Source organism: Aulonocara sp. 'chitande type north' Nkhata Bay, linkage group LG14, assembly GCF_057382095.1.
Source record: "Aulonocara sp. 'chitande type north' Nkhata Bay isolate Kocher_YH1m ecotype deep benthic linkage group LG14, A_spYH_male_GT1.1, whole genome shotgun sequence".
Lineage (NCBI taxonomy): Eukaryota > Metazoa > Chordata > Actinopteri > Cichliformes > Cichlidae > Aulonocara > Aulonocara sp. 'chitande type north' Nkhata Bay.
In genome coordinates, this window is record NC_141357.1 from 31822388 (window position 1) to 31838124 (window position 15737).

At 39.4% G+C, this 15737-nt stretch overlaps 1 protein-coding gene across 1 annotated transcript in view; it reads left to right on the forward strand.

The window, feature by feature from the left end:
- The window catches only part of LOC147314971 (FRAS1-related extracellular matrix protein 2-like), a 50366-nt gene that overhangs the window by 13451 nt on the left and 21178 nt on the right, over positions 1-15737 (forward strand). The window contains exons 3-4 of the mRNA XM_086262090.1: positions 11436-11582; positions 14796-15026. Coding sequence (XP_086118216.1) covers positions 11436-11582; positions 14796-15026 — 378 coding nt within the window. The remainder of the gene's footprint in view (positions 1-11435; positions 11583-14795; positions 15027-15737) is intronic.

Here is a 15737-nt window from a genome sequence, read left to right on the forward strand (position 1 = left end):
CTTTTCATGCTCTGCGATGTGTCCTGTGTGATTTTTGGCCTCATGAAATCGCCCGATGGGACTGTTTTGACAAACAGCAGGGAATCTGAGTGTTTGTGATGCTACAGTTGCTGCTGTAACAACTCTCTTTTCACAGGAGTAGAGCTTTTGTTCACTTTTGAAAAATCACTCTGGATAATGTGTTTCTGGCCCCTGAATCCCAGCAGTGGACCAGAGCTGCTCCTCTCCGCCCTGCCGCATGATAAGCCACTGACAGCTGGGCCGAGGCTGTAGTGTGTCACAACTCTCTCCAGCTATACTTGGGTTTCATGATTGGAGCCCTTTGCACGCTGCACCTCCTTTGTACACATTTTTCATGCACGTTCACATTCGCGTACACAAAGCATTGACCGTCTTTCCATCACTGGGCCAGCTGTCTGATTTCATAATCAGAGATGAGGCTGGCGCTGCTAAAATGTTTCATCAAGATGCTTGGCATCAGCTACAGTTGAATTGATAACGGCTTTGTCTTTGATTTCAAGCTGTTGTCTCTTTTGATTAGAGTGCTGTGATGTAGAGCAGAAACAACACCAGCTTCTTTCATTGTGATATCATCAGCATATTATTGAGGAGGGACAGAGGGGTTCAAGTTAGGGGTGCGAATACATCACGGATCGGTTGCACTGGTGATAGACAGATTAATAGACGAAGTCAGGCAGGAGTCTCTTTGGACTATATTGTTTGCAGATGAGATTGTAATTTGTAGCGAGAGTAGTGGCACGGTGGAACTGAGCCTGCAGAGGTGGAGGTATGTTCTGGAGAGAAGAGGAATGAAAAGTAGTACATGCAAGACAGAATACATATGTGTGAATGAGAGAGAGAGAGACGGATGTAACAGTGACCCTACAAGGAGTAGAAATAATAAAAGTGGATGAGTTTAAATAGGTGAGGTCAGCTATCCAAATCAGACCATGTACACGGGAGGTGAAGAAGAGCGTATTGACATGGTGGAGTGACTGGAGATGAGTGTCAGCTGTGATTTGTGATGGATAGAAGCAACAGTGAAAAGGATGGTCTGATGGTAGATGTTTGGTTTAGAGACAGTGGCACTAATGAAAAGACAGGAGGCCAAGCTTTGGAAATGAGTGCATCAGAGGGACAGCTCAGGTCGAGTGGTTTGAAAACAAAGTTAGAGAGGCAAGGCTGAGATAGTTTGCACAGGTGCAAGGGAGTGATAGTGGATATATTGGACACAATATGTTGAATATGGAACCACCAGGCAGGAGGCAAAGTGGAAGACCACAGAGAAGATTCAAGGATGTAGTAGAAGGAGGACGTGCAGAGCGTTGGTGTGACAGAAGAGGATATTAGGGACAGGGTGAGGAGGAGGCAGATCACCCGAAAGAAGAAGAATAAGAATAAGTTTAGTATATAAATATGCAAGGGAAATATATACAGTAGAGAGGAACTGAAGATGATACGCATTTAGACACAGATTCACTTGAGAAGGTTTTTATTTTCGCACATGGTAGGAGTGTGTCTCTGGGCTCTCGTCTCATGAAAGGTGCTGATGAAACCCTTTGGGAATTCTGATCAAGCTCCCACTCACCATCACCTCCTTTCTATAAGTGTAGCCTGATACTCAGGATATGAGGAGTCATCGTGTGGAGAAATGGATTGGGAGGTGGGGGGGTAGTCATAGGAGATGAAAGATTGAAGTGCTTTGTTGGTCCCTGTATTGGTGAGGGCAAGGCGTCAAGCTGCTTCCTGTCGCCTGTAGCGACGGCATGAATGTGCTGATGTGCACTTCACTCTCTAAACACTGCCTGTGTTGACAAGGTGTGAGAGCGCAAATGTAGTAGGTAAACTCTGCATGAATTCAGCTGGATCTACATATGAATATAAATGATTTAGAGTTTGCTATAGATTTGATTAGCCGTGAAGAAATGTTATGTAGTCAGTAAGTATCAAGCTTCTCTCCATTTCAAGGAATGTATGACAGCCTCAAACTATGGTTATTTAATTCAGACAACATTCCCGTCGCTCACTTCATCTATTCTCTTATATTTTTTTACAGAGCTGAAGGCAGTGCATATCAGTATTTTTCCACTACTGGTCAAGTAATATGTCCCACCAAAAGTTGCATTTGATATGTGAATCAATTCTTAGTTATTTGTCTTACATTGCATTTTCTAAAATTTGTTTTGGCTTATATCAGTTTGAGAAGCACAAAAATAATTCAAAGACAGCCGTGGAAATGTCCAGCACTCAGATGAACCCTTCCCCCCATTAAGAAAACTCAGGAATGTCTTGCTGCCAGAAATTAACTAGACCATGCATGGGCTTATCTTGGTTTTCCAGCACATGAGCTTGGAGTGAAGTGAAGAGTTACATATTAGCAAGAAAATGGGACAAGAGACAGAAATAAAGGCCAAAGGAAGCAAGTTGAGACAACTGAGCAGTCTGGTAAAGAGGTTGCATTTTACTGCTTATTTTTTCAGGCGACTGGCTAAAGCCACTATCCTCGCCACCAAACATTACTTCAAACGTGATCAGTGGTTAATAAGTCATATGTATGAGCAGAAAATATGGTGCGATTAAAGCTTCGAAACATCAGGTGCAGATTTCATTTCAACTTTAAAAAGAGGTGATAATGTTTTAAAGAATATTCAGTGTGAAATTTAACAAAGCAATCTGAAGGTAAGAATGACATTTCTGCTCTCTTGTAACTCCAACATTCATCTCTTGTCCTTCATGTCTAATAGTTTTCAGTCTGAGAAATATTCAGATTCATTACATCGCATTACTTTATTCCATTCCACGGGATGCCAGGTAATTGTGCTCCCTACAACACTGTGTGCTTTTATGTGGTAGCACACAACACAGTGGTCTCAGAAGAGAATAAATTTAAATGATAGTATTATGCAATGTGGTATACTCCGAATAGAGGTCTTGCAGCACAGAACTCATCCATGCAACGACAAGAGTGTATCTGACTTTGTACCAGAAGTCGGTTTTCATATCATAAGGTTCACTTTCGCCAACAAAGACTTCCAGAAGCTATTTTGACAATGATTCAAAGGCCAGAAAAAAAAGAAAAATCCATTTGATTGCCTATATTAAATGTTGCAGGCATCCTTAGAAGTACTCTTCTTTTAACATGCCAGCAAATATTTTTTAACCCAGGGCTTGTTCTGCTGCACAGACTAATCTTCAGTCCAATATTAAAAGGAGAAGACAATAACAACACTAAGTCCTTAGACATTTTCTTCGCTCTTTTCATGAATGCAGAACAGCATGCTTATCTTTAAAATGCAGGTTTGCACAGTTCTACTCAATGGCTTCTTTTCATCCATCATAAACAAAGGGCCAACAGTTATTTAACACTTCTTTAGGAATTACCATTTCAGCTTTTTAGGGAGCATTTCGCTCCAAGGCAAACGCTTTACTACATGTGAGGATTTGCAAGTAACAACTGTGAAATGCAGCTGAAACATGTTGTTATAGCCGAAGCCAATGGAGGCCGGCCCAACAGACTCGAGAAATGCCCGGCTTTATTAGTATGGAGCGCATGAGTCTGGGGGACTGGGATGGGGTTTTTTATTCTGTGGTCTCACACTGCTGCTTTCAGCAAACAGTCCACCATTATTCGGTCTGACAAGAGAGCAAACACTGAGCATTCAAGGGTCAAGAAAAAGCACGCCCCCCCTCTCTTTGTCAACTCCTGTCTTCCTGCATCCTTATGTTTCTTTGTTTTCCCTCCCATATTCGCACTTAGCCTTGTACCTCCTTGTTATTTTGCTACCTTTGTTCTTCTGTTCAGTCGCCAGCAGTATTTGAGAGTTGGGATACATTTTGCATATGCACCTGTAACAATGTAAGCTCAGGCAGACACATTTTCTTCTGCCTGAGGTTGAGGCTAAGATAAGCTCAAAAGGCATGTTATTCTTGTATTCTTTACAGCATGCTATTTGGAAAGGTGTTTTTTTTAAAAAAATAACTCCATGTAAACGAAACTCAAAGGCTTGCTAAAACAATTTTTGGCACCAGCTTCACTTCACGCAGCTTTTTCAGCAGGTCACAGAAGATTTGCACATCTACCTCAGCAGCTTATGCACCACGGTGTTCATACTGTACATAATTGACTGGTAATGCGCAAAGAACTCCTGATTTGAAATCCACTGTGACCTTTACTTGTGAATGTTGAAAAAAAGCCCTGTAGTTGCTAATTCAGCCTTTTGTTGTAACTTCCCTTGCTGTTGAGAGTTCAGGCTTATGCTCCGTAAACCGTGTGGCTGACTGTTAATTAAGACACTCGAGGCCACGTCCTCTTCGACAGGCTGGAATGCTATTCAAGGGCAATCAATGAATACTTTGTCTGAGCTCACCTATACAATCAAAATATACAAAGCCCTCAGAAGAGGCTTTGATACCTCTTTTGGAAAGAGATATCCTTCAGAAATGTGATGCACTTTAAATTCCCTGTGTATTAACTTTCATGGTTAAATTTCTAAACATTTGTTAAATCTTTATATATTGAAATTTATAACTTGAAATCTATGTCGATCGTGATTTTGTTACGCACTGTATTTTCATCAAATATAAGAAAAATGTAGAAAGTATTAGCCGTAAAGCCATGATAGAGGTCCTGGGCACTGGTATAGCTCACCCATATGCTGAAAGACTACTGCAGCGGCCTGGGTGTCCTCACTTTCCTGTCTGTTTTACTATCCTGTCAACATGCCTAAACACAAAAAGTACCTCTAAAACTATAGAAATAAGTCCTCACCTTGAGTGCTTGGCACAGTGCCCCATGTTGTAAAATCACAAAGTGCAGACATGCACTGCAGAGTTGGCTTCATGCTGCTTCTTAAGATTTCTGGAAATATTCTAATTGAACTAATATTTCCTCCCAAGGCTAATAGGATTGATATAAAAAGCCTGAATGTTTTCATTTGCAGTATGAGATGTCAGTGGTTTGTAAATTTTAGAAATGGTACATTTGTCTATTGTCAGGATAACTGGAAATTGGAGCTGCCCATGCAAGTCTATACTCTGAACTTGATAACTCTTTAAATGTTTTCATAAATAATTTATGAACTTACATATTTGAGAATAATAAACCTTTAAATGATGGCAATAATTTGCTAACATTTAATTTGTAAGATGGATGTTAGATTTTAATTAATTGTCAACATAACTGCCAACATATAAATGTATAAATGATCTGAATTTATACAGGCAGATTTGTGACTTTGAAACTGGAAATACAGTAGACGTTTTACGACGGATGTTTTTATTCCAAAAATGTATTCTTACCAGTTATTCTCATGTGTCTTTGTGATATCTGCACCCACAAATGACATCATTTGTGGCAGTGTGTGAAGACACTGGAGTGTGAAGAAGATTCCCAGAGATTCCCTACAGTCACATTGAACTGTACTTCCTCTGCCACATTTCTTTCCTGGGGATGAATAAAGGAGCCTCGTCTGAAATAGGAGCTCTGGGAATTGCTCATTGCCTTTTTACACATGCGAGTGGCTCACTGTGCAGTTTCCACAACAACCTGGTGCTGCAATTAGGAATCAAAAAGTGTAAACAGGATGACTGCTTAAAAGGATCCTTAGTGTCAAGAACAGGGTAGAAGAGAGTATTGAAATCATGATGTTAAGTGTTTTGAATTTCATTCTGCAGATGCTGGGTAGAATTTTTTTTTAATTTTCTGATTCTTGTGAGGAGCTGATCATTTGATTCTGTTTTGATTTTGTAAAATGTTTTATGAAACTAAAAAAAATGCCTTTAAGTGTAATCCAATCATGGCCAACATAGTTATAGTTGTCACCCCATAAAGTCTCAGAGCAGAGATGTAATGCAATAAGGAGACATTAACCTTCTAAACAGCTTTAAAAAAAATCAGGATTTAGTCACTAAGGACAGGTAATTCTAACTGCTACACTTCAAATTTGGAAAGAGCTCTGAGAATTTAATCACCTTTGGGTTCAGATGTTAATCTCGAAGAACTTTCCCTACTGAGAGCAAAGCATTGCTTGCTTTAAGCCTTGCATGGCTCTCTGACCTGGCACCTTTGTACAAAAGCACCTCTCGCCTTTCTTTCAGCATTCACAAATCTTGCCCCAGAGTGACCACAGTGTGTTGGAGTGGACACAGAGGCAACAGCAGCCAGAAGGGACGCTGCTGGAGTGGCCAGATTTATGGCAGACCAGTTCCCTGAAAGTCTGTGCTTATAGAAAAGGGTTTAGGACCTGTGAAATCATAACCATTCTAAATCTTTCAAGCCATGGCCAGCTCTCCACTCGTTACTGTGCATTCAAGGCTTAGGGAGATTAGACCATATCGCTCTCTCTCTCTTTCTCTACTCTGCCATGTGCTTTTTTTCTTTCAACAGGATTATTAAATCCCTTTTCCCTTAATTGGAGAGGTGAAAAGTATGCTGGTATAGTCTCACACACCATGGACCTAAAAGCAAAGGTCATTTTATAGGAGATGATTATATAACATGTTTGCTTTCCATCACAGAAATTAACCATTGAAAGAAAATTAGGTATTGATTTGTCTCTTGACTTATATGTTCTCAAAGGCGACATTGCCTCCATTATGCAAATTAATTAAAGACGATTATACTAAAATCGCTAAAACCCTGGTTTCATAAAATCGATTACACACTAGAGATAAAATAAATAGCATGATTACATCTTTGAGGACACATTGGATTCTGATGAAATTTTAACCTAGCTGTAAGATTGAGAAAGCAACCCAAATTATTCAAAGCAATTTTCAGTGTGACCATAAATATTCACCAAATGTAGCCAATTACCTCAAAGCTTGATGGCAGCCTGATCATTAGATGAGGTGTCTTGCTAATGATCCACATGTTGAATAGACAAACTGATTTACACTTACCGACATTTTTTGATGCTAATTAAAAGATGGCACGAACAGTAGTTGGGGTTTTTTTTGTTATTGTTTTTTTCTTTCTTTTTTTTGCTGCTGGTGATTTAAGAAAAATAGGACTGCATGATAATGTTTTAGAGGCACTGATTAATAGTATGAATGAATTTGGTTTAGCAAATTGCTTCAGGAGACTTTATGCCTCGCACTGCAGGTGTGGAAACATCATTTTGTTATCCACACCAGCGCAAACAAATGAAGTGTAGAAAAACATTATCTGTGCAACACTGAAGCAGAGTTTGTAGTTGGAAACATCTGCATATGAAATACATTTGAACTCATTCCTTAAATATTTATTTCTTGGCTTTTCTCCAACATATAAATGCATAAAAGTCAAATAAAATGTTATTCTGCACTTAAACATGCTCTGCCTTCAGTCTCTGATAGCTGTACAGAGCTGTGAAGTTATACTTTACAAGTTATTTCATGCATTTATTAATAAATTAAAAATAAATAAATAAATTGAAAAGCTCTTGTGGCTTTTTCTTGTAGTGGGGTCTAATTGCACTCGGAAGCTTTGAAACACAACTAACCAAAACACTTAAATTACTTTGCAGGTTTGGTGCATAATTAGTTATCGAGCTATATTTTTATTAACATTGCAGTGCTGATATGTGCAGAATGAAAGAGAAGGAGGATTGATTAGCACAGACTGTCTGTGTTGACGTTTCATGTTCCTCATGTCCCTTTTGGAGTTCCCTCAGGTCCTTTGGCTTCTGCTTCCAAAATCTGCATCTTAGATTATAAATTAGCCACGTGCATGTAAGATAGACACAGCTAGTGCTTAAATACACAGAATAAAATGCGTTATGAATATGAGTGAAAAGGTGAATGTGGCTTATAGTGTAAATTGCTCAGCAACACCTCAAAAGCACTGTATAAATGCCAGTCTATTCCATTACATGACAGTGAATTTAGAGTACATTTATTTTTAGATACATTTTGTCTTTTGAGTCTAAAAGGATTCATCAGTTAGTCCCAGTTTATCCTTCATAATCAGCGCAGTGCAACTCTGTGGGCAAAGAGCCGCCTATCTGTCTGCCTGGCTGAATCCATGGGGCACTCTGGCCTGCAATGCTTGACGGTGACCAAATAAGGGCTGACTGCAACATGTATGCAGGGAGGAGACCATTTTGTAAGTTGGCACAGTGCAGCCTTTCACATTCTTTGGCCCCACTCAAAAGGCTTCTGTCCTTCATCACGCATCCACTATGTGAACGGACAGCAGCTACATGAACTGTACAAGAGGGTTTCTCAGATGGTTCATGTATGAGGTTGGCTGTAGTTAAGTGCTTGTTTGCAGAGTCTGACAGTTATCTCTAATATTTAGAGTGACATCCACTGCCAGCGCTTAAAGGCATACTGTGAAACTAACAAAGACAGAACAAAGGCAGTTTGTCAATCTGGTGAATTCATTAAGATTATCCAGGAAAAATAAGGATAATGTGGAAATATGGTCTAATATTAAATCTAAGACTAGCGCTGCAGAGCAGACCCAAACATAAGTGATACAGATATTCACTAAATTCTGTCTCACTACTGTGAGACCTAGTTAAAGATTAACTTGGATGTTTTCCTTTGGGCCTCTTTGAAGTGGAATTAGTCCAACCCCTGCTTATCTTAATTAGAAAGAAATCTAGGGGAGTGAAGTGGTCTTCTGGAAATGAGCACCTCCACTCCCTGAAGCCCATACTAAAGCTTAACAAGACCTTGAGGAACGCTAAACTTAACGTTTTCTAATGTCATTCTGGGACTCTACCTATAATATACTCTGGTATAAACTGTGAACATAAATATTTTTCTTCTGATGTTTGAAAGTGCGGGTCAGTGCTGTGTCGTCCTCGGTCTCTTATGGATAGGGAAAGTGAATAATTAATAGAGCTTGTTCAAGTTTGTGAATAACGCTGAAGGTGAACAGGTGTTTAATGTGAGTGATCCTGAAAAAGAAGGGAAGAAAATCCTCCTTGAGGCTCGGTTTGTTGCGTAGGCACTTTTTTGAGTGTCATGTGAATACTTATGCAAAACAGAACATGAATTGGTGTGCATCTGACTATATTCTGTTCCACTCTCTAGCTGAATATTTTAGTGTGCAAATAATATGTTACCTTCATTTTCTATACCTACATAGACTCTATCTAATGTAAGGTTCAGATAAACAAATGGTGGCAGAAGACTAGCCAAAACCTCTGCTTCCATTGCTTCCGTGGAGAACAGGCGCCACAGCTCAGAGATCACACACACAGTGTTTATTGGTGGCATGAGTGACATGCTGCTGGCTTTAATCCAAATAGTGTAGGGAGGCCCTGTCATACATAGGTCACCTGTCTCCAGAAGAATAATGCGGAACACACAGGAAGCAGAAAGCCTACACTGTGGTAGACCTCAAGAATGTGTGTCAGGTTCCCATAGGATGTTGTACTGTCACTTAATAAAAGTTACGTGTTACATATGTAATATTTGATGTATTTTGCCAGCAATAGTTTTCTTTAAAAGCATGTTTTCTCTGCACACAGAATTTTATATTTTAAATGATGTTGTTTTTTGTACTGCTAGTGTACTGAGAAGCATAACAGAGCTGAACAGCTTGATTTTATTAGTTCAAATTTAATGCCACATTGACTTCCCAAACAGCTTTTCACTCAGGAATTGCCATTTGTGTCCTGAGATCAGTGATGGAAATTTTGTCATAATGTGGTGCAAATGTTTTGCACTTACCTTGTGAGCTACTTGATCTCATCATCAGCACCGGTGGCTTTGCCTACTAAAACAGAAAAGCGAGGTGTTCCACAGTGACATAGTGCCTGAGCAGACAAACAAGTGAATGCTAGCATTACAAAATGATTAAATGTTATTACACTGCCAGATAGACCTTTTGATCAATATTAGATAGCTACAATTTTCATATTTAAGTATAATTTAAACACAGAGGGAAATCCACAGTATTTGAACTTTCAAAACGTGATTCTGAATCAGAATGAGGTGAGAAACAGCCGTGCTTTGAAGTTGTGTGTCAACTAAAGGCCATTTTTTGTGTGTCAACTAGATATGCCTGTTGTCAAACAGAGAAATAAATACTCAGAGAAAATCTGCTTTCTACTCAAGGTTCACAGTTCAGTCCTTTCCATCTGGATCTGTAATTTTAAGGAACCTCAGCATCTGTCTTGATTTGTCTTCTGTCTTCTTTCGGAATTTACTGCATTCTTTATCTTCTTAACTTTAAACACCCTGTCTGGTTGAAAACATCAAAGTAAATCAGTGTGTTCATTATATTTTAATGACATAAATAATACAACGAGTTTTCTATGAGATGAGGGAAAAATAAATATTTTTTGCTACTTGTCCTCATGCATCACACTGACTTTTTATACTTTCAAGCAGTTAATGCCGCATATTGTCAAATGGGTATTTAACACATGGGTATTAAAGGCCTGGTGTTGCTCAGTGCGAGAAAACATGTACAATAACATCCAAAGTAACAGGTGCAGAGAATATTTAATATGTGCGCGCACCCACTCAAGCATGCACAGAGTCACCGAACCTCATAATGCATGCACCCTCACACATAATAAAACACCCAGGGTGAATGTATATAGGTTTTACCCTTCACAGTTAGGAAGGAAATGGACACAGCAGAGTGGTCTGCTGGACGTGACAGATTTACTGGCTGTACCGACAAGAATAGGGAGGAGTTAAGACTCTCAGTTGTGCCTAACATCTGCAAAGGCAGCACTTTAAAATCTCTGAACAATGTCCCTCCTGACAATTTCACTTTTATATCACTACTTTCTGAACTGCCAAATGTTCTGTGGCTCATGCATCTCCATCTCACCATCCTCAACCATTACAGCACCAGCCAGACAATTTAACTGTGCAGTCTGGTGGATGCATTTGGATTTTTTTATTAACCTGTGTTTCATTATTTAGACTCCCAGCCATCGCACTGGAAATGACCATATTAAAATGCGTTCCTGTATGAGTCCGTGCGTGCATGTGTGCCCATTTTGGTCTGCCGGAGTTTGTGTATCTGCGTTTGATGCCTGTCTATGTGGTTCTGCTTTGAGTCTTTACGGTCAAATAGTTGCAGACATGCCCTCCAGGACTATAACGTCGCCCTTTGAGTGCAGCTTCAAAAGGCATGGATGAAAAAACCCAGTTCAGACAAGAAACAGACACCTTTTATCTTAATCAGAAATGAAGCAATTAGATGGCACAAACTGTTTTCCTTTTGCTTAAGGGCTGTGCACACCGCATACCCCTCACTGAGAGCAGGCTAGAAGTCAAAGTCAAAACCTGGGGGTATGCAAGAACCCATCCTAATAGAGGGTATTGAAATTTCTGTATCACCTCTGAATCAAAATGATGTGCCCATTTTTGGACCATTTAGTCCTGGTTAGGGTTTTTAATTCGTCTTCTTCTGTGTTTCTATATTAGGATTTCTCAGTAGTCCTTTTTGAAGAAAAAAAATAAACTTTTTCTTTTTGTAACAGGCGGCAACAAACTGAAGAACCAACAGTTCCGTCTGAACTGGGCTTGGATCTCCTTAGAGAAACAACACTACGTGGTGAACGAAGAGGCCAAGTTCCTGGAGGTGGTGCTGAAGCGTAGGGGCTACCTGGGAGAGACATCATTCATCAGTAAGCAGATTTTACATCAAGTCACTTAAAATGTCTTTAATTCATCTTAAATGTTACCAAAAAGCAATGAGAGGAGTTGAATATGTTCATCTTATCTTAACAAAAAATGTTCCCCATTTTCTGATTCTGGATATTTTCAAAATAATAAAGGAATAAATGCTGAACATGTTACATGTTTGTGCATTCTTTGGTCAACCACTGATGATTTGCTTGCTGCTTCGCTCCAGGATTAACTAAAGATTAACTCACCAAATTCCACAGAGTCTGTTAAGTTGTTTTGCAGTTAAATTCAAATACACAGGGAAGCAAACATATAGCCCTTGTTGGAAGATATTCACTTTCTCAACACCCGTTTGTTTAAGTCTGTTTACTTGAGTGTCGCAGGCCACCATATCGTCAAGCATTCACCGACTCAAAAGCCCACACGAACGCGCATTGTTATATTTCAGGACAATTGCAAAGCTGGCCTAGATAGCCAATAAGGTCACACGGGTCGTGACCTTTTACCTCTCTTTTCTGGACGGTATTTATGTTCCAGTCACACAATAGCAGAGGATGTTCCCTCAGGGACTCTGCATGCTCATGAGAAAGGTCAGCTGAAGTTAGAGCCTATGGAGAGGTGCCACTGCAAATGTTAGTCGAGGCAATCTAGTGTACAGAACTAAACGAGCAATAACTGTTAACACTGTTTTTTAAAAAAGAGCTGCTGTAAGCATTTATGAGTGGCAGGAATTCTTACAGCTGGCACTAGTAGCCTGTTTTAGTGCTGCCATTTATTCTGTCCATAAAGATGAGGTGTAATTAAATGGCCTCATGCTGAAGGTCAAACCCCATAGGATCATTTACTGTACCGTCACTGCAACTTCGTACGCTCAAGAGCCCCCAGACTAATGAAACATCTCTGAGGGGATATGCAAATTTTACTGACCTTTACAGTGTCTCACACTGCACGGCATAACTGCTCTACCTTAGGGACTCAGTGAAATAAAAATATAATATCTTTATATTATAAAGCTAAATGCCATAAAATGTATATGTTATGTAATGTTATTTTATGGCCTTTTGCGCTTATTAGAGAGGTGCAGTAGAGTGAGAAAAAGAGGAGGAGAAAACTTGCAGTGAAGATGTGATACATGTGGTAGATCAGAGTAAGAAGTAAATCTAAAACTTATTACAAGATTTAATGTAATTTTCCTGTTCACGTTGATAAGATGCAGAACAAAAGATGCAAAATATTGTTTATAAGGAGGTTGGGCAAACAATCAAATAGTTGCTGTTTGCTTTGATTTTCTGGAGCACTGGTGCTGATTTATTAATGACTTCATTATCAATTAAAGAAGTTCTCCTTTGAACTTTGGATGCACTGTTTTCATTGCCTAAAGAAAACAAGGCTTGCATTATGTCCAAAATTGCTGTTGTGTTATTGGTATTGCGTGCTAAGGTTTTAAAAAACAAGTTTTCTTGTTACTGCTGCAGCATTAAGGTGGATGATAATGGACGGGAGAGGATGATGTACCTCTCCGTAGAGGGGTACAGGCAAAGCTTGCCATCGTGCTTTTATGATACCCAGAAAAAATTACAAGAACTAAAAGCAATAGTTTCTCTTACTGAATATATATCATAAATGCTTTTATTGTCTCTGTTTCCCATATCTATACATTTGCAATCTTCTCTTCTATTTTTGTCTGATCAAATAGTCCTGGACGGATTTTCTGTTTTTTTATTTCTAGCCATGAAAAATAGGTAGCCTCAAGTTCATCAGACATTTAGACAACCTTATTGACATCTCTCAACAATAACATCCATGCTGTCGCACTTGCCATTGGTTTCAATTTAGAACTTTATATTTTTCGGTTAAAAATATCTATTTTTATTTTATTCATCAGTTATTCTGGTGCTTCAACATCTCTGCACTATTCCGCCTCCAAATATCCTGTCTTAGAAAGGTAGTGTCCTTCCTTGTAACGGAAAACATAAAAAATCCCAGAGCATTCATGTCATTCTTACAGGGATCATTTATAGTTTCCTGCCTCCTCTGCTGTGATGGGGATAGCAGAGTAAAAGTAGCAAACTGTTCGGATTAACTGGCATAAGCAGGCCACCAGAGCAATGTGGCACCTCAGACTCTCTGCCTCGGTATTGTGATAAAATACCACCTGATCTTAGGTCAGTGCCTTCAAGTGAAGACAGCATATTTTATCTTGCCTAACCCTGCATGAGTGAACACTGATCTGAGGACCCAAAGGATGGGCTGCTTCATCTCTAACCAATGTGCACAGTGCAGTTCACACCAGTAAGGAGGCTACAGTGAGCCCAGCTGCTGCGAAGGCTCAGAGTGACCGCTGTGAATGGGACCAACCAATCCAGCTTGAAGGAGATTGACTTAACAGTACATCATTGTGTCTCTTTTCATACTCTTTGAATGTTGACGATATTTCAGGATCCACTAAACCTTTTTTTTCATTGTATCCACTCATTTTTCTTTCTTATTTTCATTTAAAAACACTACATGAAATTTAATTTTTCCTAATTCTATCTTGCTCAGTATTTTTTAAAAAATCCTGTAATCTCAAAGGTTCAATTTCCAGTGATATTATGGTTTTCTGCATTTACAGCAGCTCGCAGGAATTCCTTGTTTTGTTTAGGGTTTTTTTTTATTTATTTATTGCCAGAACCCTGCTGTGTGTTGTGTGGCCAGTTAGCAAACACAATGGAATGGCTGTGTGACATTTCACCAGCTTCAGCGCTCCTGCTCAACAGGCTTCCAGCCAGTGTCACAGCAGTAGTGACTGTAAGCTCCATCAAACAGCTCTCATGCTGAAGGTCAGACAGTGCAAGTCAGCCTCCAACCACTTCTGCTGAGGCTGGGCTGACATGAGGGATAATGGTGTTTATTTCCACCATGATCATCTCAAAGAACGGTGGCGGGAAACTGCACCCTGGATATGGACAGATATTGTTGTGTTAGACCAACTGGGGTGTGAGATTTTCCAGGTGTTACGGGAGGTGAAAAGCAGTTTAATTGTATGTTTGTTTGGTTTTTCAGCTTTTATATAGCTATTCATAATCACATAAATATTTACATTTGTAAATGGGCATGCAGTAAACAAAGCAAAATGTTAAAATGAAACACAAAAGCCGGCAGATGGTGAGGTCATTTTTACAGAATTTTCAAATGTTAATTAACAATAACTTTGTAATGCCCTTTCTAAGGTATTGGCACAAAGGATGGCACTGCAGAAAAGGACAAAGATTTCCGGGGGAAATCTCAAAAACAGGTGCAGTTTAACCCAGGCCAGACCAAAGCCACCTGGAAGGTCAGGATCCTGTCAGACGGGGAGTATGAAGTGTCCGAGACATTTCAGATTGTTTTGTCTGAGCCGGTGATGGCAGCCCTTGAATTCCCAGAGGTAGCTACTGTAGAGATCCTGGACCCCGATGATGGTCAGTATTGATTTTACTTCCAGAGATTCTTCCTTTCTTTCTTTTTTTGGGGGGGGCTGAACATTTTTCATTAATGTCTGATGTAACTGAGTGTTTGATATCACGTGTCTGAACATTAACGCTGATCTGTCATTTTTGCAGAGAAAAAATAATGTCGTGGTTGTCATGGTTGTGTTGATCACACCCATGATAAACTAGTTGGCCACATAGCAATGCATAATAATACGCACCCTGCCTCTGCAGGTTGGAACATGAAAAAGGAATTTCAAAAAAATAAAAAGAGAGAGCGAGATAATGCATTTACAGGATAACTAGGTAAACTAAAACTGCACAAAAGTGGTTAAAGTTGACAACACAACGCAATTTCATTGTTCTCTGACAATGACAATAAATACTTAAATGCTCAAATACTAAGCTATGCTTATGTTTAGGGGATTAATTTGGGAAATTTAAGGTCTGGAAAAAGACATCAGAGCATTTTAAATGTAGCATTTAATCTCAAGTACACTGAAATTATAGATGAACTAACTCTATCTTGAATCAAAAATGAAGATTGGCAGACAATAAAAAGTAGAAAAGTATATTCTTTCCACTAGAGATGTAACATAGTGTCAGAGGGATATGAAATAGAGATGGCCGCACTGACCTGAATGTGAAATTATCGTACTGTAAATATGGGCGAGGCACTGCCTAAAGAACTGAACAGATGTT